Below are 24,803 nucleotides of genomic sequence, written 5' to 3' on the forward strand. Positions count from 1 at the left end.
AAAGAAACAGCACAGTCATGTTGGTGTACACAGTGATCTGCTATACACGCGGCATTGAAATATTCCGCTTTAACGTCGTCCTTGGATAAAGTGCTTTTTAAGGAAATAAAGCTCTTGCTGTTGAGGACGTGCCGAGTCTCGCCGATCAGGGACAGCCAGAGTCTGACCAAAGGCTGAAACGAGAGCCAAGGCACAGCGGCTCAGACCATAGACAGGGGTCCACGTTTTCTTGTCTGCATATTTTTTTTTTTTTTTAACTCATAACAGGCCCTTCCACAGTTCCCATTTAAGACTCATTTTCTGGACTGGTCTGTTGCTGACCAGCGCATAATCTCCACATACAGTACTGCACTGTATTTTTTTTTTTTAATTGAACCACGAAAACATGGCGCGATTGTCAAGAAACAAGAGAAAACAGGCAAATAGTGTGTGTGAATATTTTGCGTCTGCCGGCAATCTACCATTGGCCAATTTGCCCGCTAGTCGTTTGGACACAACACAAAACGAGGAAAAGTGGCTTTGCTGGGCAGTGTGAAAGGGTCGACTTACCCAATCCTGCATCGGGTCAACGGCATTGGAAGGAACGTGAAATAGCCGACAAAGCGTCTGCTCATGACCGGTTGACCGGTTATTGCTGTCAAGGGGGGGGGGGGCTCACTCGTCTGGCAGTGAACGTTGCTCCGTCCCCCAGAATGCGCTGGGAAGCGGCATACCAACAGAAAAAGGACAAGGGGCATAAAACGTAGAAATAACAAACATGTCGTCCCCCATGTGAATTGCATTTTTCCCTACTTTTCTGTAAAAAAACAACACACAAACAAAATGGCGTCATGGTTAGGTCATCTGCTTTTCTCAAAAGATGTACGGAAATAAACAGTCTTTACAATCATGGCAGATACACAGCACAAATATTAAATTCTTTTTTTTTTTTTGGTCATCCAAATCTTTGATCACTCTGCATTATGATTTGCATCAAGCAGGGAGTCAGCCTATTAGAGCCACATTGGAAAGAAAAAAATAATTTGACTAATCTTATGTGAAGAGTCATTATTTGAAAAGAAAACATATTGGAATACTTGATTTCAGACAAATTATATGAATAATACATCTGAAAATGTCTACCGTTATTTTCCATGTATAATGCGCAAAATTTAACTAATTTATTGTCCTAAAATCATTATACATGGGTACCAAAAAAAAGTTTTTTTTTTTGTTTTTTTTAACTCCGGATATCATACGGAGGCCGCCATTACAGAAGCGCTTTCTTCTCTGCTGTTCACTTCAAACACGCTCCATACGAACACAATGCTCTCGTATCAGACGCTTGCTAGATCACCTGCTCGTTTGCTGTCTGTCACAATGTACCCTACACAAATCCGAAACATTTCTTCGCTATTGAGTATGCTAGCGCATGCGCAGTGATACTGACCGGCAGAATAACATCCGGTTGTTCCCAAAGATGATCTTTTTTCTGAAATAATTTTACGTTCACGGACTTAAGTAGGAGTCAAAATTTGGGTGCGTATTATACATGGGTACAGGCTTTTTTCCAGCATCAACATGCCATTTTTAGGGTGCGTATTATACATGGGAGCGCATTATACATGGAAAAAAACGGTAAATAATCTGACATCAAAAAAGGTATTTTCTTTTAAATATGCCAATAGATTTGAAAAATTTTCCCCCTCAAAATATGAATTTTCCGTATTCTCATTCGCATACAATTTTTGTCCCAAGTTTTTTTTTCTTTTGAATGTGGCAGTAATACTCTGGATCCATAGCTCTGTAAACCAAAACAACTCAAAAGTGCTCTTCCATTTGTTGCACGTCTTCATTGTTTTTTTTGTGTGTTCGAGGCAGCAGCATGGGGGTCACATTGCAGTTTTTGGAGCGCTCCATCTATGTCGGAAAAGGCCTCGCTTTGGTCCCGGTTCTCTCAGGACCGACTCTGATTGGTGTTGATCATGATGTTGGGCAAAGCGTTGCGTCTCTTGCGCCAGGCTCCCAAGTCCCGAGCGTACCTCTTCATCTGGTGGAACCAGTTCTGCGTCCGAGACTTGTCCGCCGCCCGGAAAACAAACGACTCCCGCCGGATGTCCAGAACCTCAAAAGTATCCTGGGATTCGGGGTCCATGGACACCACGCAGTTGGCCAGCCGGATGGGCTCGCGCATCACGGTGAACTTGCCGCTGCTCTTGTCTTTGATCAGAACCAGAACTCCGTCTTGGACGCTTTCTCCCACTTCGCACGCCTGCTCGGCGCCGGGCCGCGTCCTCACCATGAGGAGACTCTGGACGTTTTGGAACTTGAGCGCCTTGCTTCCTTTCTTCACCCACTGGCCGTCGGCCGGCTGCGAGAGCTGCAAGGGGCCCTCCATGACGAAGCGGGTGTCCTCCCGGGTCCAACCCAGGGTCCTCATGGACGCCTCCCGCATTTCGGCGTCCACCGGCTCCCTGTTTTTGCGGCTGTCGCGGCGGAAGGAGCGTAGGGACCAGGAGGCCACGCCGTTGCCGTCCTGTTGCTTGGTCTTGTTGTTGATGTGCTCCAGGTGGGCCTCCACGCGGCTCTTGGCTTCGCGGAGTCGGCCATATTCGGGGTGCTTCTCCGGGGTAATTTTGAGGAGGCGGCTGAGGAGAAGAGGGTACTTAGTGACCCGCTGAAGAGGCGCCATGAGGAAGGAACGCAGGTTCATGCGACGCAGCGCCGTGTTGTCGTTCTGGGAGACGTCCAGGAAGATCCTGGAAGATGTGAAAAGACAGTGAGACTCAAGAGATGGCTATGAATAGAAAACCTCTGAATTAATGATGACCTCGTGCCTTTCATGTCAAGAATTACACTGGCGGGAACCCGAAAAGCTCCACAGTGGGCCAAATGCAAAGAACATTTGCGTACATCTGGAAAATTTAACAACAGCACCTGAGCAGTTCTTTCTCCTTCTCCAGCGCGTTGAGCATGTTCACGGAGGCCGACTGCTGCATGCAGTACGTCTGGAAGGCCGGCAGCATGTTGACAAATTCCAGGAAGATCTCACCGACGGACACCGTCAGCAGATCCTCGTCTCCCTAAGGCCAAACGTCCAGAGAGTCAGTCAGTCAGTTGGAAAGTCCCGGTCCGGCACGTTAATCTGAAGACTTAAGTTTTTGGTTCATGTGCTTCAAGCCTGTGTTAAGGTCTGAAACTTATCGGTTTGGATCTAACATGAAGGTCAGGGTTTCAAATTAAAGTTTCAGGCCTGACTGTGGCAAAGTCCCCCTCACCTGGTCCAGAGCGTGTTCAATGGCGTCGTGCAGATGTTCCGTGAACCTCTCATTAACGTCTCCCAGCTCCTGGACGTTGGCGAAGACCACGGCCAACTGCTCGGAGCTCAGCAGGCTGGCGCCGCGCATGGGCTCATAGAACTCCTCCTTGATGATCCTCAGGTCCTCGCCGTAGCTGCTCTCAGTCTTCAGGAACTCCAACACGGCTTCCTTCCGCTCGGCCCGCAGTTTAGCGCAACGCTCGCACGCGCTTTGGCCCTCCGAGGTCTCGTCCCGCCGACCGCAGTCGGCGCACAACGGGAGTCTCTTCCAGGCCCGGGATAGGCCCGGTCCGATGCCGCTGTCGGCCCGCTCCACTTCGGCGCCGCGTCGCCTCCGCCGGGGTTCGGCGCCGTTGTCGTCCTCCTCGCTGAGGCCGACCACGCCGCTGTCTGCGCTCAGGCTGCTGATGGTGCTCCAGCGGTGATGACGGCTGCGGCCCGTCCGGCGATCTGAGCCTGACCGGTCGTTCAAACCCACCGGGCGCTCTTCTCTGGGAGGCTCCGAGTGACCGCGAAGTGCTGCCGGAGCTGAGTGCGGAGCAAAAGGTCACATGATACAGTTTAAAAAGGGATCCAAAATACTGATAGCGCTGTGAAAAGTAGTTTGATAAATTTTATATATTTTTTTAATATTTTGCTAAATGTTCCTGTAGATGCTGCTTTATCACTGTCGGATAATATACCCAGTTTGACAATCTGAAATCGGGAAGGGAGGGGCTTGCTCTTTATAGCCCAGTAAATCTCCAATGAGTCACATGGCTGTCCGTCTCCTTTGTCCTCACCGCTGTCTCTCTGCCTTCGATGATGTCGTCCATGTGGCGAGGTCTGCATCTTGGCCTTCATCTCCGGCTGTTTGCGACTGGACGCGTCGGCCGGCATGGGGTCACCGTGGCACGATTGCAGGCGGCACTCCGCAGCCACCTGCGATCGCTCGTACGTCGCGTCTGAGCTGGAACGCCGGCACGCGCCCGGCGGCTGAGGGAAGGCAAACCGTACTTGTCAATCAAGTATTGATATCAAGTATCAATATGCCTCAATCGTCTTTGTTTTTTTACAATATCATTTGACCCTCAAATATTGTTACGTATCGTGATATACAAGCTCCAAATTTTTACATCACACATCAAATAATGATATCAGGATTTTCCGTATCTGTTTGAGGTCACGCGCATTGAAATGTGACCTCTTATCTCCATAATTTGAAGCATCCTCGGCTGAGAATTCCTCAACATGCGGCATGATTCCCGGAGTTTTTTTTTTTTTTAAACGAGCTTTCAAGGTTCGCCAGGCACGGGCGGGGGGTAACAAATCACATTTTACGCTCGGCTTCGGGAAGGGCTGGGGCGAGGAGGGGTGGCGGCATTTAAAGAGACAGTACAATAGCGCGACATATACTTGATTTGAGAAATGTATTATGTTTTATTCATTGCTATAAAATGAGACATTTGATTTTAAATAGTGGTGGCTAGCAGCTTGTATTAAGTCAAAGCAACTTATACTGATTTGGATTCTGTTGTTTTGCCGTAATAATTTATAACATGTCAGTGGCTACCAGCGCTATAATGGCGTAGCATCTTTATCTTTTAAGCTAGCAAAAGAGCAAAATAACAGCTAACGGCACTGCATTGACGTAGCATCTGTAGGAAAAATCAGTTAGCTAGTGCCGGCTAACAGAGCACATACCCTTAGCATCTCTGTATTTTCTAGTCAAATTCTATCCTACGTTTGAACTTTTGTGTCCCCTGGAGTGACATGGGTGACGTTCCCCCACTGATGTTTTGAATTATAGCTGTTACATAATGCTGCTTTAATGTCCTCTCTCGCTCTCGTTTTTATTTTTATTTATTTTTTACTAATCTTTTGTCAAAGCCAAACGTGTGAATGACTATGCGAGTTTGACCCCGGGAATGCTGCAGGATGGATGGATGGATGGATGGATGAGTTGCCAGGGATGGAGATAATCCCTCTTTTATTCCTCCCTTTCTTTCCATGCATCTTCAGACATTCCCTTCCATGCACGGACAGTCGCACACGCATATATCTCTGCATGGACGTGTGTGTCTGTCGCAGTGTCCTCGCCATCCTTGAACGCAGACATTTGGCGAGCCAAGTCGCTGCTGAACCGCACGCTTAAGCAAACACACGCGAATACACGTGCACGCACACACGCACGGATATATTTAAAATGTAAAATTCTCCTTACGCATTCTCGCGCTTCCTCGCTTTGGCCGCCGTCTTCTGCTTCTCCTGCGGGCGTCTGGTGGCCAGCCTCGGCTCCTGCCGCGGTTGCCATGGTGACGGCGGCGGGGGGCTGTTGGGGGGCGTCTCTGTCCCGCTCAGCTGGCAGCCTGACGGGAGCCTCGGAGGAGATGTCTGCACTGCAGCTGGTTTGGTGGGGAGGGGGGTGATGATGGGAATGGGACACAGCGTGTCAATATCCAAATGCAATCGACAAATAGCCATTTTGTTATGGATTGTCGTTATACGCAAGCAACAAATATTAATATGGTGTTGGATCTTGGGTTTTATGCAAGTGTCCAATGATGATGGTGTGCCGAACAGATCATGTTCTTTATGGTACACTACTGATACACAATTGTCAAAAGTCGATGATTTGATACACAAGCCAAATGAGTGATATTGTTGTATGACGTCGAGCATAAGAGTGATGTCGGGATGACTCATATCGGTTTTGTTTTAAAATACACAAGCTTCAATGTGATATGTGACGTCATTCTGTATGAGAACACAAATATCAAATATTGTTTTTGCATTGATGTATTGTTTCCTGATACAGATACAAATCGGGATACAAACGTGGAATATCGTTAGCCTATCTTAGCCAATACACAAAGAATCAAATATGTGTTCCTATGTAAAAATAATATTACAGTTTCAATATACAATATTAACCTATTGATTATGGATCTGGCTTACCTCTTCTTGATGAGGTCCAGAGCTGAGCCAATGAGGCCATCCTTCATTTTGTAGATCTTGGCCCCATAGCTGGACAGGTCCGTTCCCTCCAGTAGCAGCGCAGGGCAGCAACTGGATGGTCGCCCTTTGAGGTCCCTGCCTGTTGGGAAGGGAACCGACCCGACCGGTTCCAGACTGCACCTCCTACGCCGACTATTATCACCGCTTTCTCCCTGATTTGAAGCTTGCAGTGGGGTCCTTGGAGATGGGCCCGTGCGGATCGGTGAACCTGTTTCGGTCTTACAAGCGGGAGGACCCGAGTCCTCAGAACCTGCTGCGGGTGGCTGGTTCCGGTCCTTCATCCTCATTCTTTTAAACTCCTCAAAGGTGGGGATGTACAGGGGGCCCATGTAAATGCTTTGCCGGTGTCCGTTGTCCCCGCCCAAAACGGGGACACTGGAAACGATGTGGGACACCGGAAGTGCTCTCGGGCTGCGTGGGGCCCCGTGGAGAGCCAGGTTGGGGCTGCTGTTCTGCCGACGCAATTCAAGTCTCCTCAGGACTTCCTGTTTAATTTCCTGGGGGCAAGTTAGACGCATACCGCCCGCTGGCCGGCACCCTGCGTTCAGTTCGACAGGTGTGGGGTCTGTGGTACGCAGTGGTAGAGTCTTTGAAGGCTCCACTGCTGACCGTGCACTTTGTAGGCGAAGCTTTTCCCTTAGACCTTTCCTGGCGTCCCATTCGTCCATTCCAGTGGGGAAAAGCAACTGCGGGAAACTGGGCACATCCTTCCTGCGGGGACTATGTTGGGGGTAATATGCCAGGCTCTCCGAATTGGACCCATCTGGGGGCCCGTCGTACCAGTGGCTGGTGGCCGTGTAGCGTACAATAAACTCACTGGATGAGCACAAACCTGAATCCAGAACTGGGTTCCAGTTCAGGTTTTCCATACTCCGGTATGGCCTCCCCCCTGTTGGGACATCGAGAGTATGTCCTGGTATGATCTCTGCAGGCCCCTTTTCACCAGTGCAATGTCTCAAGTTAGACAGCAAGGTGCTGCTGTTACACCGAGATGCTAGTGGGTACCACTGAGGTCCGGGATAGTGGGTGGTGGCTCGGTACCGGGGGAAAGTAGGAAGAGCAGCGGTGGACAAAGGGAGGTGGGAGACGCAGGGTTCCATGGCCAAGGGGTGGTGGGCTGCTAGAGGGTGCAGAGGGCTGGTGGTCACATCATGATGGAGGCGTCACGTCTGGTATGGCCTTGCCCAGGCTCTCTCACAGTTGTCTGGCCTAAAAAGTCGAATTTTGTTACGTAACAGCTGGCCTCTTGTTTCTTCTCAGGACAGTGTGACAACTTACCTCATTTTGTTTTATTTAGTTTTCATCTGGTCTCAAGACTTCCCCTGCCGCCCTCCTTCTCCTCTGGCAGCTCTAAGGCTAGCATCCCACAATGTCCCTCTTCCGAGAGCCTAAAAAAACCCAGACTTTAATGCGGAATTGGGGCTGTGTGCAGTGTCCCTGTGTGAAACACACTAACGTCATCTAATTAGGGGTCAGTTTACTTGAATTTTCCCACAGGCTACACAGAGACAATAAAAGTAAATTCCTCGCATAACCTTGCAGTACACACATGAATGTAAAGTAGAACGACCCCCCCCTCCCCCATGGGATACTGAGATGTAGAACAGTGTCTGTCAAGTGGCAATCATTTTTAGACGCGACTCCCTTGCAGCTGATGCGGCGTCCCTGCAGTGCTGAATGATTGACAGCGTTAAAAAAAGAAGTAATAATAATATTTCGCAATGGGAGAGGGAAGTGCCTGTTAAAAAATACACACTCCTTGCTTCTAAGCTTTTAGTTCAATAAATGGGCTTGGGCTCATTGATGCATGGCGTTGATGACACAGCGAGACCAGTCATTACTAGACAATCACAGAGTAGAATGAGCCTGATGGGAATTGGAATATCAATGACTGTCATTGATTTGTGTGCTCATTCATGCTTGGAGGGTTTACTCCCCGGCACAGGTGAAACTAAACTTATCGGTTTAGTGCATGTTGTCATCACCGCAGAAGCTCATTGTGGTGACATCAGCAACGCATAACATTGACAGTCAGCTCACACACACACACACACACACACACACACACACACACACACACACACACACACACACTGGTAATGTATCAGGTGCGGGGAAGGGGCTCCTTGTCCATCCTACAAAGCACATTATTAATAATAATAACCCCCCCAGATGGTTGATGGATTGATTGGTGGTGCACATAATGACAGAATGAAAAGCCGTGGATCGATATTCTTCATTGTTCCTGCTGAGAGTGGATTTTGAATTTCCGTCCAGTTTTCTTAACCTTAACTCTAATCTCAAACCCTAACCAGAATCAATCCCTAAAACCCTAACAAGAATTTCTATCTCTAAAACCATAAGCGTCATCAGTTGGGTTCCAACCACTTGTCTTCCCTCAGACTTGCCAGCATGCAATGATGGAAGCGTCACCTTTTGTCAGCTGCTGAGAACAAGGCGGAAAGACTCAAGCGGCCGTTCAAAGACTCCAAGTGTATGTGGGGGATACCTTTCTCTCACACTCGTTTTTAGCTTCTCTTTGAAACCACCAGCTAGCTTCCTTTAAAGTGGTTTCCTGCCGACGCAAACAAAAGCCGGCGTTTGCGGGTCGTCTCCGAAGTGCACGTGTGCGTCAATCAATGTGTGTGTGTGAGGGAGAACCCTCCTCTTTTGTTGCGGCCAGCGAGAAACTGAGCATGCTCCGATGTGGTTGCCACGGAAACCGCCAAGCCACTCGCTCAACAGCTTTTTGTCTTATCATATGAATGCATATGGACAAAATAATTTTAGCTCTGATGCAGTGGAAATAATGTGCTGACTGTAAGGTTGTTGTGTTTTTAGGCCTCAATTTGAGAGAGGCATTGATGGATATCGAAGTAATAGATCACAGTGTGATTTTTAAACTGTAATCATTACGCCTTTGAGTCTCCCTGGTTACTAAATTGTCACAGTAAGATTCTTTTAGGGTTTTGGCCTCCCACAAAACATGGCCGCCGGTCGGCCAATCACCCCCATGTCTGTAATGAGCGAGGGACGCACACGATGAATAATTGACCCCCCTCGTGAATTATCCAGGCGTGAGGACACGTCTCATCTTGACCCGAGCGGTGTCAAGTGGAGCGGACCTCTCTCGAGGAGGACGTGGGATACACAAAGAACTGCCTCGATTGGCTCCCAGCAAACTTGTCTTGTTTTTCATCATGGCGGGGCGAGTAAAAGTAACACTCATGATCACTTTTCTCTGGGCTGATCGCCCGTATCGCTGGCTCATCACTGCGATCTTTTTCCTTGGGTGGGATGATCAATATCTCAAAGAAACTATTTTTACCAACCCCCAAAAAAATTCTTAGATTTCTTCTAAGTTCCCATTTTTTAGTCTGACACTAGGATGTACATATTGTCATATTGTAAGTGTGAACAATTAAGATTTCAGGGGACAAGCTGAACGGTATCTGGGCCTGACCAGGTGGTACACCGCAGCAGCTGATCTGACAACAAATGGGTCACACATATCAGCGTACGCAGGCCAGTTTCTCTCATTCATTATTTAATTTTCCATCTGTGGTGGATAGGGAACTCCACGCAAGCAGCGTGCTCTACTCTTCGATATGATCACACGCGATCATATGCAATTAGCTCGATGCTAAGATTAGTTCTATGTGGAAGAGTCCCTCCGCTAGGCAAAATTCCAAGTTTCCTTGAGATGATGTTGTCATTCAAGACAAGAGCGAGAATGACAAGGTTGTTCGCTTATCGCCTCACTTTTTATCAGCGGCGTTCCTCCCGACAAGGCTAATTCACATTTCACAAACATATGGTTGCTTAATTGATTGCAATCAACGAAATGATCAGAAACATAATGAAATGTATTAGAGATGCACCGATCCGATATCTGGATCGGATATCGGTCCCGATATCAACAAAATAGATGGATCGGGTATCGGAAAATACAGCCGATCTGTGAGCCGATACTTTCCTTAATCTATTGGGACGCGGGCTACGTCATACGCTAGCAGCACGTGTGCCGCATGCCACGAGAGTTTTCTAAACAAACGCAAACATGGAGCGAACGTTCGCTTCTCTTCCCCGGGTTGCTAAGCTGACGTCAAACCCTGCGCGTTCGCTTCTCTTCGGGTTGCTAATGGGACGTCAAAGGCTGCGCGTTCGCTTCTCTCCCGAATGGGGGGGGGGGGGCTAATCGGATGTCAAACGCTGCGTGTTCGCTTCTCTTCCGGGGGGGTGTTAATGGGACGTCAAACGCTTTGTGTGGCGGGCTCCATCTAGTGTGGAAACTGAGAAGCTGAGCTCAAGCTTCTTGTGCGGGCCATATTCAATTATGTTTTCAGAATTTGCTGCGGGCCAATAAAAACTGGACCGTTAGTTTGGACACCCCTAATTTAGAGCAAAGAACTGTGTAGTCTGCCTGATGCCATTGCCTTTGGTCTTTTCTGTTCCACATGTAGAGTTATGTAGCTTCTTAAATAAAATCGGAATTATTATTTCAGTGAGTTCAATTATTAAATTGAACTCACTGAAATACAACGACCTAGTCGACTTTAAAACCATCCAACTCATGTACAAAATAAAAAATAATCAATTACCAAACAGTATCCAGAGGTTGTTTGAGTGGAGGGAAAGTACCCATTATTTAAGAGGAACACGTATGTTTAAAAGAGATTTGGTGAGAACAAACTTAAAGTTACATTGTATAACAGTTAGAGGTGTGGAACTATGGAACACCAGCAGTGACGAATTAAAGAACTGTAGTACCTTACCTAAGTTTAAAAAAATGTATAAGGACAAAATATTGACGGGATACCGTAACATGCTGTGAAGTTGTTTAAGTTGCTTTGTATTTTAATGAGAAAATATATGGTATATATATGTATGTATATGTGTATATATGTGTATATATATGTATGTGTATATATATATATATGTATGTGTGTATGTATGTATATATATATATATATATGTATATATATATGTATGTTTTTTTTTTCTTTCTTTAATATATTGACTATGGACAAATTCTTGACAGAATTAAATAGAAACATGTAGTTACATGGGGTAGAGTCAGATAAGCTTAGGCTTCCTTCTACTCCCTTTTTGAACAAATATGATTTTACGATAAAGGAAAATTATGATGCAATATCTTTTTTCTTTTATATTCTATTGTATTATGGAGTTATCATTTTTCTGTATTTTTATTTTTTTCTTGTATTTCTTTAATGTTCGAAATAAACGTTTAAAAAAAAAAAAAAAATCATATCGGATCGGTATCGGGTATCGACCGATACGCAAAGCCACGGCATCGGTATCGGTATCGGAACTGAAAAAGTCGGATCGGTGCATCTCTAAAATGTATGTATTACATTATAGGTTAAAGATTTTTATAAAAATATTAGACACTTTTATGTTGATCGATTAAATAACTGGGTATTGTAATTATAACAAAGATTACATTTTTTTTTGTTGTTGTTTATAAAATAACTAATATTCTGCTCAAGTATTGCTGATCATTTGATTCAAGCATGTCTAAAAATGTTTTTTTAAACATTCAATTCCCCTTTTTTGTAAGTACTTATTGATAAGGCTCATTGATGTTGCTCAGTCAATGAAGGGAGCCAAACAGCTGATGTCAGCCACTGTGCTACTGCATGCTAATTGTAGCGTGCGCGCCAAGTGTTAAGTCAACACAGCGTGCAGCTCCTCGGCGGGGTGTTGGCATCCCGGGGGGGTCCATCACGTTATCTGCTGTCTGACAACAACATAGCACCACCACTAATCATTAAATGCAGGCGTCATATTGATACCTTGCGGGAAGCCGCAACAACCTCAAATAGAAATTGTTGCCGGTCGTGGTTTTCCGTGGACATAAAGTCACAAATACAATATTTGGCTGCCCAAATTTTAATTTCACTATTTTCTTTCCTGGCCGATGCTGACATAAGTATTTGGCAGAATAAAATAGCAATAGCTGATTAGCTGAGAGAGATATGTACAGTACATTAACAAAATAATGCAAGAATAAAATGACTGTAACATGGCTGTATTAGCGTAACGGATTCTTGTTGCCATAAAAACTATTTTGAAGAATAGATTATATTGGGCCACAAAATATGTTGTATGTTTCTGTGAAATTATATGTAACATGACCCTAATAATGACACATTTCCCATGGAAATTCCATATTTTGCCATTTCAACACTACATTTTTGACCAACAATTGCCATGTGACACAAGGAGGATTTCTGTGGAGGTATTTTGGCACAAAGACCCACATTGAAGTAAATTTGTCCGGTAACGTTGTCGTTACCATACAAATATGTAACATCTTGCCGTTAAATCAGTACATTATAAATGCATTAAAAGGCAGTGTAGGATCACTTGAATGTGACATATTCCACCATGCAGCTGTATTTTTGCATGGAAATGCCAGAGATGCTTAAGGTAACGTCAACCTAGCGTACTCACGGCAGATTAGTTGGGCTCCGTCACCTCCATCGCGTGAGGCGGATGGCAGGTTCGCTTTCGCGTCCGGCGTGGGGGGGCAGGCTCGCCGGGTAGATTGCAAGCCAAACCGCTCCTGCCAGTAAGACTAGATTTCTACTTTTAAAGGGCAAAAAAACTGAACAAAATATACGACGCGTTTTTTGTCCGCTTTTTTAAGCAAAGGTTCTCTTCCACGCGACCGCTTTCTTTGCGGCTTTCTCCTTGGGAACTGTGCTGCGTTCACGTACGCCTTGTAAAAATAAAACATCAAATCGGATCGTATGTTCAGTCACACTGGCCAGCCCCCCCAAAACAAACAAACAAACAAACAACCCAACAGCCAAAGAAAAAAAAATCGAGTTCAGTCCGGAATTCAAAAACACGCCATATCTTGATTTATGGCTTTCAACCAGCAAACACAACAAAGAAAATGCCCTTTGATCATGCAAACATTGAAGACTATTTCAAAAGTAACATCACTAAGAGTTTTCACATCAAAGTTGCACTTTAATGTCTGCAAAATATAACATCGGTGGGGTAATTTATTAAAATGTGATTGGTTTTAGATGCGTTAAGTTGTTTTCCTCTTGATTCTTTGTATTTCAGTCTTGCAAGCCTTTTTTGGTGTTTTGAGTGTTGATTTCTCTAGACGGGCCCTAAGAAGATGGTTCGTTTGTGGCCCACCAGCCACGACCTCCATGAACAAACAAATGGCTTTCCCCTCACGCTCAGTGAAAGTGGAGACAGCAGACCAACAGATGATACACCATACAGCCAGCCGCTTTGTCAAGTAAAGCCGACCTGCAGAAAAATCCACAAGCAAAGTGGCTAAGAGATGGTTTTTGTGTCACATTGTTGATCCTTTAACACAAAGGTATCAGATGGACCTTCCCCATTGAAGGTTTAGGATTCATTAGGCGTTAAAGACAGGAAAACAGATTATATACTGTTTAGCCTCTTTTTACTCTCTCTTTACACTTCACTCTTGTTGCTCATCGCCACTCAAAATCAGTCCGTGGGGATTGGGATTAATTTTCCAATGCAAAATTATGGAAAAAAAAAAAAAAAGTTCTGTATCACGTTTTGTTATAAATGTCATGTTTTAGAGTGATAGATTTTACGTTTTAATGTGATAAATTACACCTTGAAACAAGTTTGACTTGAAACCAGTGAGATCAATGTCAAAATAATTAAAAATACATTGCCTGTAAAATAAATAATGTAATCTTATATTTAATTGTTCAGTGACGTTTTAGGAATTATGTAAAAATACTACAGAACAATTTTTACTATCAATTCATGACGGACACTAACGTCATTTCAAGTGACAGGCTGTGAGTCAATGGGCACACATTTTGATTCACCCCGAACCAATCAGAAAGAAGAAGAGGCGGAGCTCGACGACACTATGGTACATGGCCATCGAAAAAAATAACAGCTGCCAAAAGTTCCGGCCAAACTCAGGATGAATGGAACAAGTTACGCCAACTTTGACAACCAGGAGCATGTCTTGAAATTGGGAGAGACGTTCGAGAACCATCCCAAAAGTGCCTACCACACTGTGCGATGTAAGTGAACGCTTCAGATGATGTGTTTTTTCTTCTTCCCCACACGGGCTAACAGTGAGCATGCTAGCTCATAGTATTTCCTTTACTTTCGAAGGGTACAAGTTCAAGAAAATTAACCGCCTCCTGAGTTTGTGTATTGGCTTCTTGATTCACACCAATGTCGCTTTTTTTTCTTGTTAATTTGGTTTTAATGTGTTTATTCAACGTGAAATGTACCTGTAGCATCTCTCAAATAGCTCGTGTGTTAGCTTACTCTCAATGAAGACAACACCGCCATCTTGTGGCAGCATAGTGACCGTCACACTACTACTAATAGTTCACTATTATTTGAGTTATTATTTTTCTAATCATTCAGACTTAAATGTTTGTCTTTTTGTAACCTCCCCCCATTCCAATGTTTTTGCAATATTTTTTTAAAAATATGACTCATTGTTTTGTCTTAAAATTGTTCAGGCCATTCAGGACATATGAGTCCCCAAAATATCCACCCACAACCACTTGAATTAAAAATCGTCCACTTTGTTCCCCAGATGATTTCAAACCAGCTTCGATTGACACAGCCTGTGAAGGGGATCTGGAAGTAGGCAAAGGAGAGCAAGTTACCATCACTTTACCCAATTTAGAGGTCAGACCTTTCCTTGATGGTTTCAAAAAGGTGGGAATTGCTTATAGTTTTTCTGTGCTTTAGGGCTCCAGTGCCCCTGTGACAGTTTTCAAGGGTTCCAAGCGTTCCTATATGAAGGAGTGTATCCTCATTGTCAACCACGACACTGGCGAATACCGACTGGAGAAGCTGAGCAGCAATATTGCAGTCAAGAAGACCAGGCATTGATGCAGTTTTTGTTTTTCTTCCCAAACGCTGTTACGAGTGTAGGATTTCATTTGCTCTCTGGCTTTTTATTTTATGTGTTCCAGGGCCGAAGGCAGCAGTAAGATTCATTCCCGCGTGGAGCAGCAGCCCAGTCGTCTGGGCCAGCAGATGAAAAGCAGCAGTAGTGGAAGTAGCAGCGGAAGTGGAAGCAAGAGCTTGCCGGGATCCAAAAATTCTCCGCCCAAAGAGAAGACCTCGCCCGCATCGCCTTTGGATGATATCGAAAAAGGTGTCAACTGCTACCTACTTAGTTCACTAACTACGACCTCCCTGCTCGCTTTCAAAATCTCTGCAGCGGCTGACCTACCCAATGATATATTTTGTGATGCTGCTATTCAATGATCATTGTGCAGAGCTGATGGCGGAGGCACGCGTCATGGACCAGATGAGCAGTGCCAGCTCCTCCAACAGCTCCTCGTCCTCCAGCAGCGATGACAGCAGTGACTCGGAGGACGAGCGGACCGGTGGTACTGGCACCACAGCAGTGGCCCAGAACCCCCAAAGTATGCCGGTCCTCACCACCAACAGCCGGCAGCAGGAGGGAGGAGGAGGGGGTGGTGGCGCTGGCGGCGGTGGGCTCATGAACACGCTTAGTGAGTAACCACCCTAACCACCCATTGTTACATTAAATGAGTACTTTTTTTAATTACTTAAATCCAAATTTTCCCCCGCTGTCTTGCAGAAAACGACCTCCAGTTAAGTGAATCGGGCAGCGAAAGCGACTGACCAATCACCAGCCAGGACGTCCGCTAACTTCCATTTCTTTCCCTTTTTTCTTTTTTTTCTTCTTCTTGATCAGTTCTTTTTGTTTTGTTATACAAGCAACTAAATGCTCAGGAAACCTGGGTCTATCCTGCATTATTTTGTTTATTTTAAACATAGCTGCGAATCAAGTCTTAAAGCCTGCATGCAGTGGTTCAACATTTCAGCTCAGCATTATAGCTAATATACATGATGTGCCTTACATGGTTGCATCTCTTACATGAACCTCTCTTCATTTTTCAAATTGTCGCCTCTACTCGCTCACTCGTATTGTCGACAGTGTCACTAGTTGCCTCTGTGGCTTGCTGCTTGCCTGCTAATATAACGAGGAGTGAGTGGTTGCTAATCATGTTAGCATGTGGAATTGTTACTATGATTAGTAACATCGCCACTTGTTACTGCATCTAGCTGCTTCCATGGCTTGTTCGCTCGCCACTTTGCTAGCATACCTAAAGACATCACTGTTGCTTGCTAGTGACCTCCTGGTTGCTAATGTATCAAGCTACATTCAAATTCTTTTGCTAATTTAGCCAATTACTAATGTGCCTAGTCACCTTTGTGGTTATGACCAGGTCAGTGATGCCTCCTAGCTTTAAACCTGCAATACTTGAATCCAAATCATTAATTTATATCTCCAAGCAGCCGAATGGCCCAATATTAATATATTTGATGTCGTTTTAGTAATTGACCTATCAACCAGTTGGAAACTTGTTGGCACTACCCAGCTCTGCTTTTTTCCCCTCTCTTGTTGAAATGGTCCTGCTTGCATAATTTGTAAAGGGAGAAATAAATATTTTAATTGGCTATATGACAGTCTAACTCTTCTATTCAGCCTCATGTCTCTTTCATCCAGCGAATATTCAAAATAGCCCCATTGGGTGCAGCAAAGCAAAGAGAATATTATCACAACAGATTCATCCATTCATTTCCTCTACCACATCAGGTTAGAAGCCAGTGTGTTGGAGCCAACTCCCCAAATTTGAATTAGTTAATTCAACAAAATGTGTTAAGTTTATGTGATCATATGCTTTTCTGTATATTGAACAAAGAAGAGTTTGGAATTAATTGTCTTGAATTATCCCCAAACATCCTATGTCACACTCTGGTAAATTTCAATAAGAAAAAAATCCAACACCACACACACACTCACATGGGAAATTTACCATTTTTTTCCATGTATAATGCGCAAAATTTAACTAATTTATTGTCCTAAAATCTGGGGTGCGCATTATACATGGGTACAAAAAATTATTATTATTTTTTTTTTAAATCCGGATATGATACGGAGGCCGCCATTACAGATGCGCTTTCTTCTCTGCTGTTCATGTCAAACACACTCCATACGAACACAATGCTCTCGTATCAGACGCTTGCTCGATCATCTGCTTGTTTGCTGTCACAATGTACCCTACACAAATCCGAAACATTTCTTCGCTAGCGAGTTTGCTAGCGCATGCGCAGTGATACTGACCGGCAGAATAACATCCGGTTGTTCCCAAAGATCTTTTTTCTGAAATAATTTTACGTTAACCGACTTAAGTAGGAGTCAAAATTTGGGTGCGTATTCTACATGGGTACAGGCTTTTTTCCAGCATCAACATGCCATTTTTAGGGTGCGTATTATACATGGGGGCGCATTATACATGGAAAAAAACGGTATTTATTTATTGTCAGATTGACCCAAGAGTAAGTCGTTGCGTTTTTGAGCCATAATTGAGTTATCACTGACCGAACTATTTTTAAAGCGAAGATGCCGGGTGGGATCAGTGAGTCACCATGGTGAGTGACGTAAATTGTTCTTGGCACCAATGCAACGTTCCTGAAGTTCTGAACACTTTAATCCGAGTAACGTGTTTCTTCATGTCATTGTGTCTGCAAAGTGGGTCGCTCCGTGTCAAAGTCCGCATATTTTCCCAGCACGCTGCGCCATTGGCGGGCAACAAAAGCAAAGCGAACAACAAGCTCCGTCGCAGAAGAGCGCGACATGTTCGCCAAGGTTATCACCGGCTTCGGCTTGCGGACCCGCTGCTGGATCCATATGAAGACGCGGCCAGCGGCCGAAGTGACGGGCCTGGCGGTCGAACCTCGGCAGCCTGCGCGCCGCCACGCATCGTCCACCTGCACCGGCGCTGTGTCGGACGACGTCGGCCGGGTGAAAAGCATGGACGAGCTGGGCGGGCCGAGCTTCCTCAGCACGCTCAACTGGCTCTTCGTCAAGGGATACTTCAAAACCACGCAGCAGATGCAAGTAAGTAGGCCAGGCAGGCTGTGTTCACGCCTATTTATTTAAATTTGATATATTCTATTTACCCTGTGTTGTTGTTTTGTTGCCGTCCTCCTTTGGCCCCAGAAATATCCAGGTGGGCCTGTTCAATCATTGCTTTGGTTACTAAGAAAATCTGACTATTAAAAAGAAAGTCTGAATATTTGGGGGAAAAAAGTATGTTTGAGATTAAGTTGTAAGAAGAAGAAAAATATCAGAAAATAAAATTAGCCCCCCCCCCCATTCAGTAGTATTATTGTGACACAATTATGCAATTGGACAAGACCTAGAACAGTCCAAATCATTTATTTCAGCAACCTTCTACTCAAACCTGACCCATTAAAACACAAGTGGGTCTTTGCTTCCAGATCGAGCACAAGAAGCTGTACGGCCCCCTGTGGAAATCCACCTACGGCCCCCTGGTAGTCGTCAACGTGGCCAGCGCTGAGCTCATCGAACAGGTTCTGCGCCAGGAGGGTCGGCACCCGGTCCGTTCCGACATGCCGCACTGGAGGCACTACCGAGAGGTGCGCAACCAAGCCCACGGGCCCCTCACCGAGTGAGTCTTGATACCTTGACCGCCCTACGCCGACTCTTGTTGGTTGGCGCTTTTCTGTTTTTCCTGTCTGACTTGTACAGTGACGTTTTCTCCATATGCTGTGTGTGGACAACACTCAAAACACACATTTGAAGAGTGAAGAAAACGTAGCACACAAAAAAAATGAAATATTACATGAATGAAAGTTGCAACATTAAAGAAGATATTTTTGATGATAAAGTGACTTTTATCCCAAAAGTAATTTGCAATATTAGAGCATAATGTTGTGTGATATGACACTATAATTGTTAGCATGTTAGCTTTCAAGCTAACCCTTTGATGTTTTTAGGATTGGGGCCAATTGGCTGCGTATCCGCAGCATCCTGAATCCTCGCATGCTGAAGCCAAAGCACGTTGTCTCCTACGCCGACACCATCAACTCGGTGGTGGCCGACTTTGTGGAACGACTCTGCTGGTTGCGCCTCAACAACAACAATGGCGTCACCGACCTGGTGCCCGACGTGACTGAAGAACTTTACAGGTTTGCTTTTGAAGGTAAAAGAAAAAAGAAAAAACTATTTACATTTCACTTTCCTGGTGCGGTTTGTGGAAAATAAAACGTCCTTGTTTTGTGTGTTTGTTTGAGGCATCTGCTCGGTGCTGTTCGAGACGCGTCTGGGCTGCCTGGAGCAGGACATACCCGTGGAGACGCAAAAGTTCATCCACTCGGTGGGGGAAATGTTCCGGCTGTCTTCTATCGTCATCCTCTTCCCGAAGCGCTACTGGCCCTACGTGCCCTTTTGGAAAAACTTTGCGGCCACCTGGGACCACCTCTTCAAATTTTGTGAGACCATCATCAGAAATACTTTTACCATGATCAAATAACGGTACTATAATCATCTTTTCAATTTTTAAACTGTTCTGACCAGACCCTTGATTTTATTAGTGAAAATCTTATTCTGTGTGCACCTTTCATCGAGTTTGTTAATGATTATGTGTGCAGGGAGTAAAAATAGTTGACATTAGTAAATGAACACAAATGGGAGTCATTTGAGGACTCGGTTCTGGTCCGTGTCAATGCACTGTAAAGTCTGTCGTGACCTCCCTCAAGGTACAAAGTTCACCACCTACCCCAGCGCTGATACAACTGCAGTACATTTCAACTTCAGTTAATTTGAATTAAATCCCAAAGCACAGTCGCTCAAATGTTTTGATACAAAACGTAAATAATGATTTTATTATAATGTATCCGCGACCCCCGCGGGGACTAAGCGGTTCAGAAAATGGATGGATGGATTATAATGTATTATACGTTAATGTTTTAAACTGTACCTAAATGTTTCTAAACGAACGTTAAATGCGAATGTATTGAATTTAAAAAGGCAGGGATTCTTTATTGTACCGCTAGAGGGCGCCAGCTGCGTACCACATTTCATTAGCTACAAAATAATCAACATTATTAGGTATACAATTAAAGGTAAAGAGAAAACAAAGTAGAACAAGCATTTACAGTGACCACTCAATAAAAAAATAGATAATGAAATATAGAACCAACCAATATAAATTTAAATTAAATTACAATAAATACACCACTAGTACAAAAAAAATTCAATTCGTAATAAAAAGTGTGTCTATACGTATGTTTATTTTATTTTCTGCTTTGTCAGTATTTCTGTCCATTTCTGGGTGAAGCGTTTGCATATATGTGGTTGTTTTTGTGCAGCGGAAGAGCTAGTACAGAAGAAGCTGGAGGAGCTGGGGAAGAAGGAGCAGGTGGATGGTGACATGGAGGGCGCCTATCTGACTCACCTGCTTCTCAGCCAGAAAATGAACCTCACCGAGATCCTGGGAAGCGTCACCGAACTCCTGCTGGCGGGAGTCGACACGGTCTAAACCTTTCGTTTATCAAATGCTCTTAATCTTGCAATAATATTTACTGCTTATTGAATTGTATTTAATATGCATTCCAAGTCCTATTTATAAAATCTTCTTTTACTTCAGACATCCAACACCATTTCGTGGGCTCTGTACCATCTGGCTAAGGAGCCTGGCATCCAGGACCAACTCCACCAGGAAGTGTCGACTGTTTGTCCCGCCTCACGCGGAATGCCCACCGCCGAAGATATCACCCGAATGCCCTACCTGAAGGCCGTCGTTAGGGAGACGCTCCGGTGAGAGTGGGACATCACTGTACCCAATGATTCTTTTTCATTTATTTTTTTTAAACACCCACATTGTGTGTTGTCTGCATAGGCTTTACCCCGTCGTACCGGGAAACGCTCGCCTCACTGTGGAAAACGAGATTGTGGTGGGAGATCATCTATTTCCTAAAAGGGTGAGGCTTGGATCATACAAAGTTACGCCGCCCACACACGACAACGGGTGGCTCAGAACAATGACTCATTACATGTTGCGTTTACACTAATGTGAAAGATGCAATCTGGATCAAATCTGGATTAGGATGGATTTGGCATTAAATTGGCAATTGTCATCCACCCGCTCAGACTCTGTTCCACCTGTGCCACTACGCCGTCTCCCACGATGACAGCATTTTTCCCGAGCCGCATCGCTTTCTGCCACAACGATGGCTGCGGCAGGAGAACACCAAGCAGCAGCAACACCCGTTCGGATCGGTGCCTTTCGGGTTTGGGATCCGGGCTTGCCTGGGTCGTCGGGTGGCCGAGCTTGAGATGTACCTGCTGCTGTCCACGGTAGGGTTATAAAATACAGTTAGGGCTTCAAATTGGGGTTTGCAACTAAATTCTTGTTGTCTGGTTTCCAAAGCTAATCGCTCGTTTTGAGGTGAGGCCTGACCCCAGCAGCACCGGACCTGTCAAACCTATCACCAGGACTCTGCTGTGCCCGGCCGCGCCAATCAACCTCATCTTCAAGGACAGACAAGTGTGATGGGCAAGGCTTGGTTCAGAAAACAAACAAACACTTTTTGTGTGACACTTTTAATTAAGGCATTGCCTACATTGGACTTCAACAAAGGACATGATTGATTTTACTCTAAAATTAACAATTTTATTTTAGTGAGACGTTTGCACTGGTAAGAAAGAGAGTTTTTTGTTTGTGTGTGTGTGTGTGTCAGTGTGTGTGTATGTGTCTGTGTGTTCGCGCGTGCTACAAAACCTTTATTGTTGATATGGTTTTATTATGCATTTAAGCAACAAAATGTATTAACGTACTGTCATGTTGTACATTGGTTGAAAGAAAAAAAAAAAGACATGCACATATTTTGTCCATAATCAGAATGGCTTATTTGTTATACATTTGGTGAGCGCAGAAAAAAAACCATTTTGAATTGTGCATTTTATTCTTAGGAGGGAGCAGCCACTGCCACGTGGGTATTTTTAACTTTATTTTATTTTTGCATGGGGATGTTTTTTTTTTTTTTTAGTTTAGTTAGTTACGTTTATTCACACACACGCACATGCACACACACACACACACAGATCATGTATACAGCTTGCTGGACATATAATTTTAGGCATCTCCTGAGGAAGCTAACTAAAGCTTATGGTAGGAGCCTTCTGTGTCGAGTTAGTTGTTGGTGAGCGATCATTATAATAGACATACACATTGGACATTGACATACATGACATTTACATAAATTTAACATGCTGCGTGTAACGCAACGGACATTTAACATAACCTAACATAACATGACAACGTACACTTAACATAACAACATAACAATATACATTTAACATACAGTTTGTGATCCCATAAAGTATAATTATGTGTAAGAGTTCAACAGTTGATGCTTTAGTGCAGGGGTCCCCAAACGTTTTCCTGTGAGGGCCACATAACTTTTCCCTTCTCTGATGGGGGGCCGGTGTCAGTTTGTAACAGAAAAAGTGTGACGATCGTAGGGGAGCTTAAAAAATTGATTGTTTTCCAGAAAGCCACACATAACCAAATAACGGTTATTTAATAACCCTTTCCAGGTTCTTTACAGAAAAAGTCAGGAAACAAATAATAACACTATTAATGAAATAAATAATAACTAAATAACCCTCTCTGAGTTCTTCACAGAAAAAACAGGAAATAAATAATAACTAAGTAACTTTCTCTGGGTTCTTCATAGAAAAAAAAGCCATGGAACATTAACTTTCTGTTGTGACATGCACAATCTTAACAGATAAAAGTTCAGCTCAGTTGTCCGAGCAGAATCTCTCTGACACATATGAGCAGTCTCTTAAAGTTCTTGTGTTCCTTCCTTATAATCCTTTTGTAGGTTCCAGTAGGCTTGTAGACACCGCTGTCTTTTTTGTTAAAGTTTGCTAGTGCGTCATAGTCTGGGGTAAAATTTGTTGTGGCAATTCTTAGGTGAGATCCGAGGTGTTGGTCCGTTTACCTCGATCTGTGACGGGTTGATGTTGACGTTCATGTGGCTGAACGTCACGTCGCGTACGTCGAGCCAAATTGGCCACTCTCTTTTGAACGCTCGGCACTGTGTCCACCTTGCTTTTCCTTGGGCGACTCATTTTAATGGAAGGATTCCAGGGGAAGGTTTGTGGGTGGCTTTAGTGCAAAACTGCATCTGGAAGCTCAGCGCGCGAATTACAAGAATGCTGTCGTCACAGCCCACGCTCTAAATTCGGGACTGATACAAATAGAGCGCGAGTGCGCCATGTCCGTACTACTGAGTACGTACACGCACTTGTGAGTGTTCACCGAGCTTTCTGACACGGCTTCCGGTAGTAAATGAGCAGGCGAGCGCTTCCCCATCTACTGGGGAAACGCAGTCATTGCAGGCAAAATGACCCCCAAAAAAAGTTTAATAATACAATTTGTTCAGGGTTGGCGGGCCGGATTAAACGGTCCCGTGGGCCGTATCCGGCCCGCGGGCCGTAGTTTGGTGACCACTGCTTTAGTGGATGTTTGAATATGGAGACGGATTGTGATATTTTGAGGCTGTCTCTCAGCTCATTCCAAATCTGTGGTCCCCGGCACACCACACTCATACTGGTTCTCATTCATTTGCGTTTTATACCTACAATGAGGTGTTTTTTGTCTAGTATTGTGGGTGTGCTGGGGAATACAGATCCATGGGAATGAGCTGTTTTAATCTGTGGTTAGAGTCTGAGATGACCTGATATATTACACAAGCGTTGTGATAGTAATTGAAATCGTTGAGTGACTTGAGTCGAAGGATACAATAACGGGCAAACAGGTGACGGGTGGGTGAGTTTGGTTTTGTCCAGGAGATGGCGCAAATGACCTTTTTCTGTAATATTTCCAGTTTCTTGATATGGCTTGGATAGGTGTTGCACCAAATAATATTACAATAGTTAAGATGTGGTTCAAATAAAGTTTTATAGAAAGTGAGAAGGGATGAGCATGGCGGCAGGTGCCGCAGCTTGAAAAAAAGACCAACATATTTTGACAGTTTATGAGCTAGGGAGTCTATATGACTTTTGAAATTTAAACAGTCATCTTTGTGGACCCCAAGGAATTTGGTAGAGAGGACCCTTTTAATCTCTTCACCATCTATTTTTATTTTAGTAATAGGATTTTCCATTTTTAATTGTTTTTTGTTAGAGTGGAATAGTGTGTCATCTGCAAAAATTATTTTATGGAGAGTTTTAGAGGAACTAACCAAATCGTTTATATGGATGATGAAGAGCAACGGGCCAAGAACAGAGCCTTGTGGGACCCCACACTTGATGCATTTCTGTAGCGATTTAGTGTTATTAATGCTGACATATTGTTGTCTCTGAGTAAGATAACTTTTGAACCAGTTAAGAGCTAAGCCACGGATCCCATAATGATTAAATTTATCTCGGAGTATGTTCTGATCAATGGTGTCAAAGGCCTTTGATAGGTCCAGAAATACACCAATACTATAGTCCCTTTGTTCTAAGGTGTCATTAACTTTTTCAAGTACATCCAGGATAGCCATACAGGTGGTGTGTTTCTTCCTGAAACCGTATTGGGATGATGTTAATATGTTTAGTTTGTTGAGGTAATTGATTAATCTATTGTAGACGATTCTCTCCAAA

The 24,803-nt window shown here is 44.3% G+C and overlaps 3 protein-coding genes across 3 annotated transcripts; 2 read left to right on the forward strand and 1 right to left on the reverse strand.

Moving 5' to 3' along the window:
* Nucleotides 1–891: 891 nt before the first annotated feature.
* Nucleotides 892–7,500, reverse strand: si:dkey-91i10.2 (uncharacterized protein LOC555224 homolog). Its single transcript, XM_061286366.1, has 6 exons — nt 6,236–7,500; nt 5,502–5,682; nt 4,081–4,273; nt 3,258–3,826; nt 2,917–3,062; nt 892–2,738 (listed from the first exon to the last, which is right to left on the reverse strand). Exons 1-6 carry the CDS (start codon nt 7,393–7,395, stop codon nt 1,937–1,939), a joined length of 3,051 nt encoding a protein of 1,016 aa, XP_061142350.1. The 5' UTR covers nt 7,396–7,500; the 3' UTR covers nt 892–1,936.
* A 6,681-nt stretch (nt 7,501–14,181) lies between these two features.
* Nucleotides 14,182–16,799, forward strand: eaf2 (ELL associated factor 2). Its single transcript, XM_061287352.1, has 6 exons — nt 14,182–14,358; nt 14,889–14,983; nt 15,047–15,183; nt 15,274–15,458; nt 15,583–15,822; nt 15,912–16,799. Exons 1-6 carry the CDS (start codon nt 14,256–14,258, stop codon nt 15,953–15,955), a joined length of 804 nt encoding a protein of 267 aa, XP_061143336.1. The 5' UTR covers nt 14,182–14,255; the 3' UTR covers nt 15,956–16,799.
* A 988-nt stretch (nt 16,800–17,787) lies between these two features.
* On the forward strand, nt 17,788–22,043 carry LOC133159938 (sterol 26-hydroxylase, mitochondrial). Its single transcript, XM_061287351.1, has 9 exons — nt 17,788–18,239; nt 18,623–18,813; nt 19,142–19,347; nt 19,439–19,636; nt 20,516–20,679; nt 20,794–20,963; nt 21,046–21,127; nt 21,297–21,503; nt 21,577–22,043. The coding sequence occupies exons 1-9, from the start codon at nt 17,976–17,978 to the stop codon at nt 21,697–21,699; spliced, it is 1,605 nt and encodes a 534-aa protein (XP_061143335.1). The 5' UTR covers nt 17,788–17,975; the 3' UTR covers nt 21,700–22,043.
* The last annotated feature ends 2,760 nt before the right edge of the window (nt 22,044–24,803 follow it).

This window comes from Syngnathus typhle, linkage group LG9 (genome assembly GCF_033458585.1).
Source record: "Syngnathus typhle isolate RoL2023-S1 ecotype Sweden linkage group LG9, RoL_Styp_1.0, whole genome shotgun sequence".
NCBI classification, from domain to species: Eukaryota; Metazoa; Chordata; class Actinopteri; order Syngnathiformes; family Syngnathidae; genus Syngnathus; species Syngnathus typhle.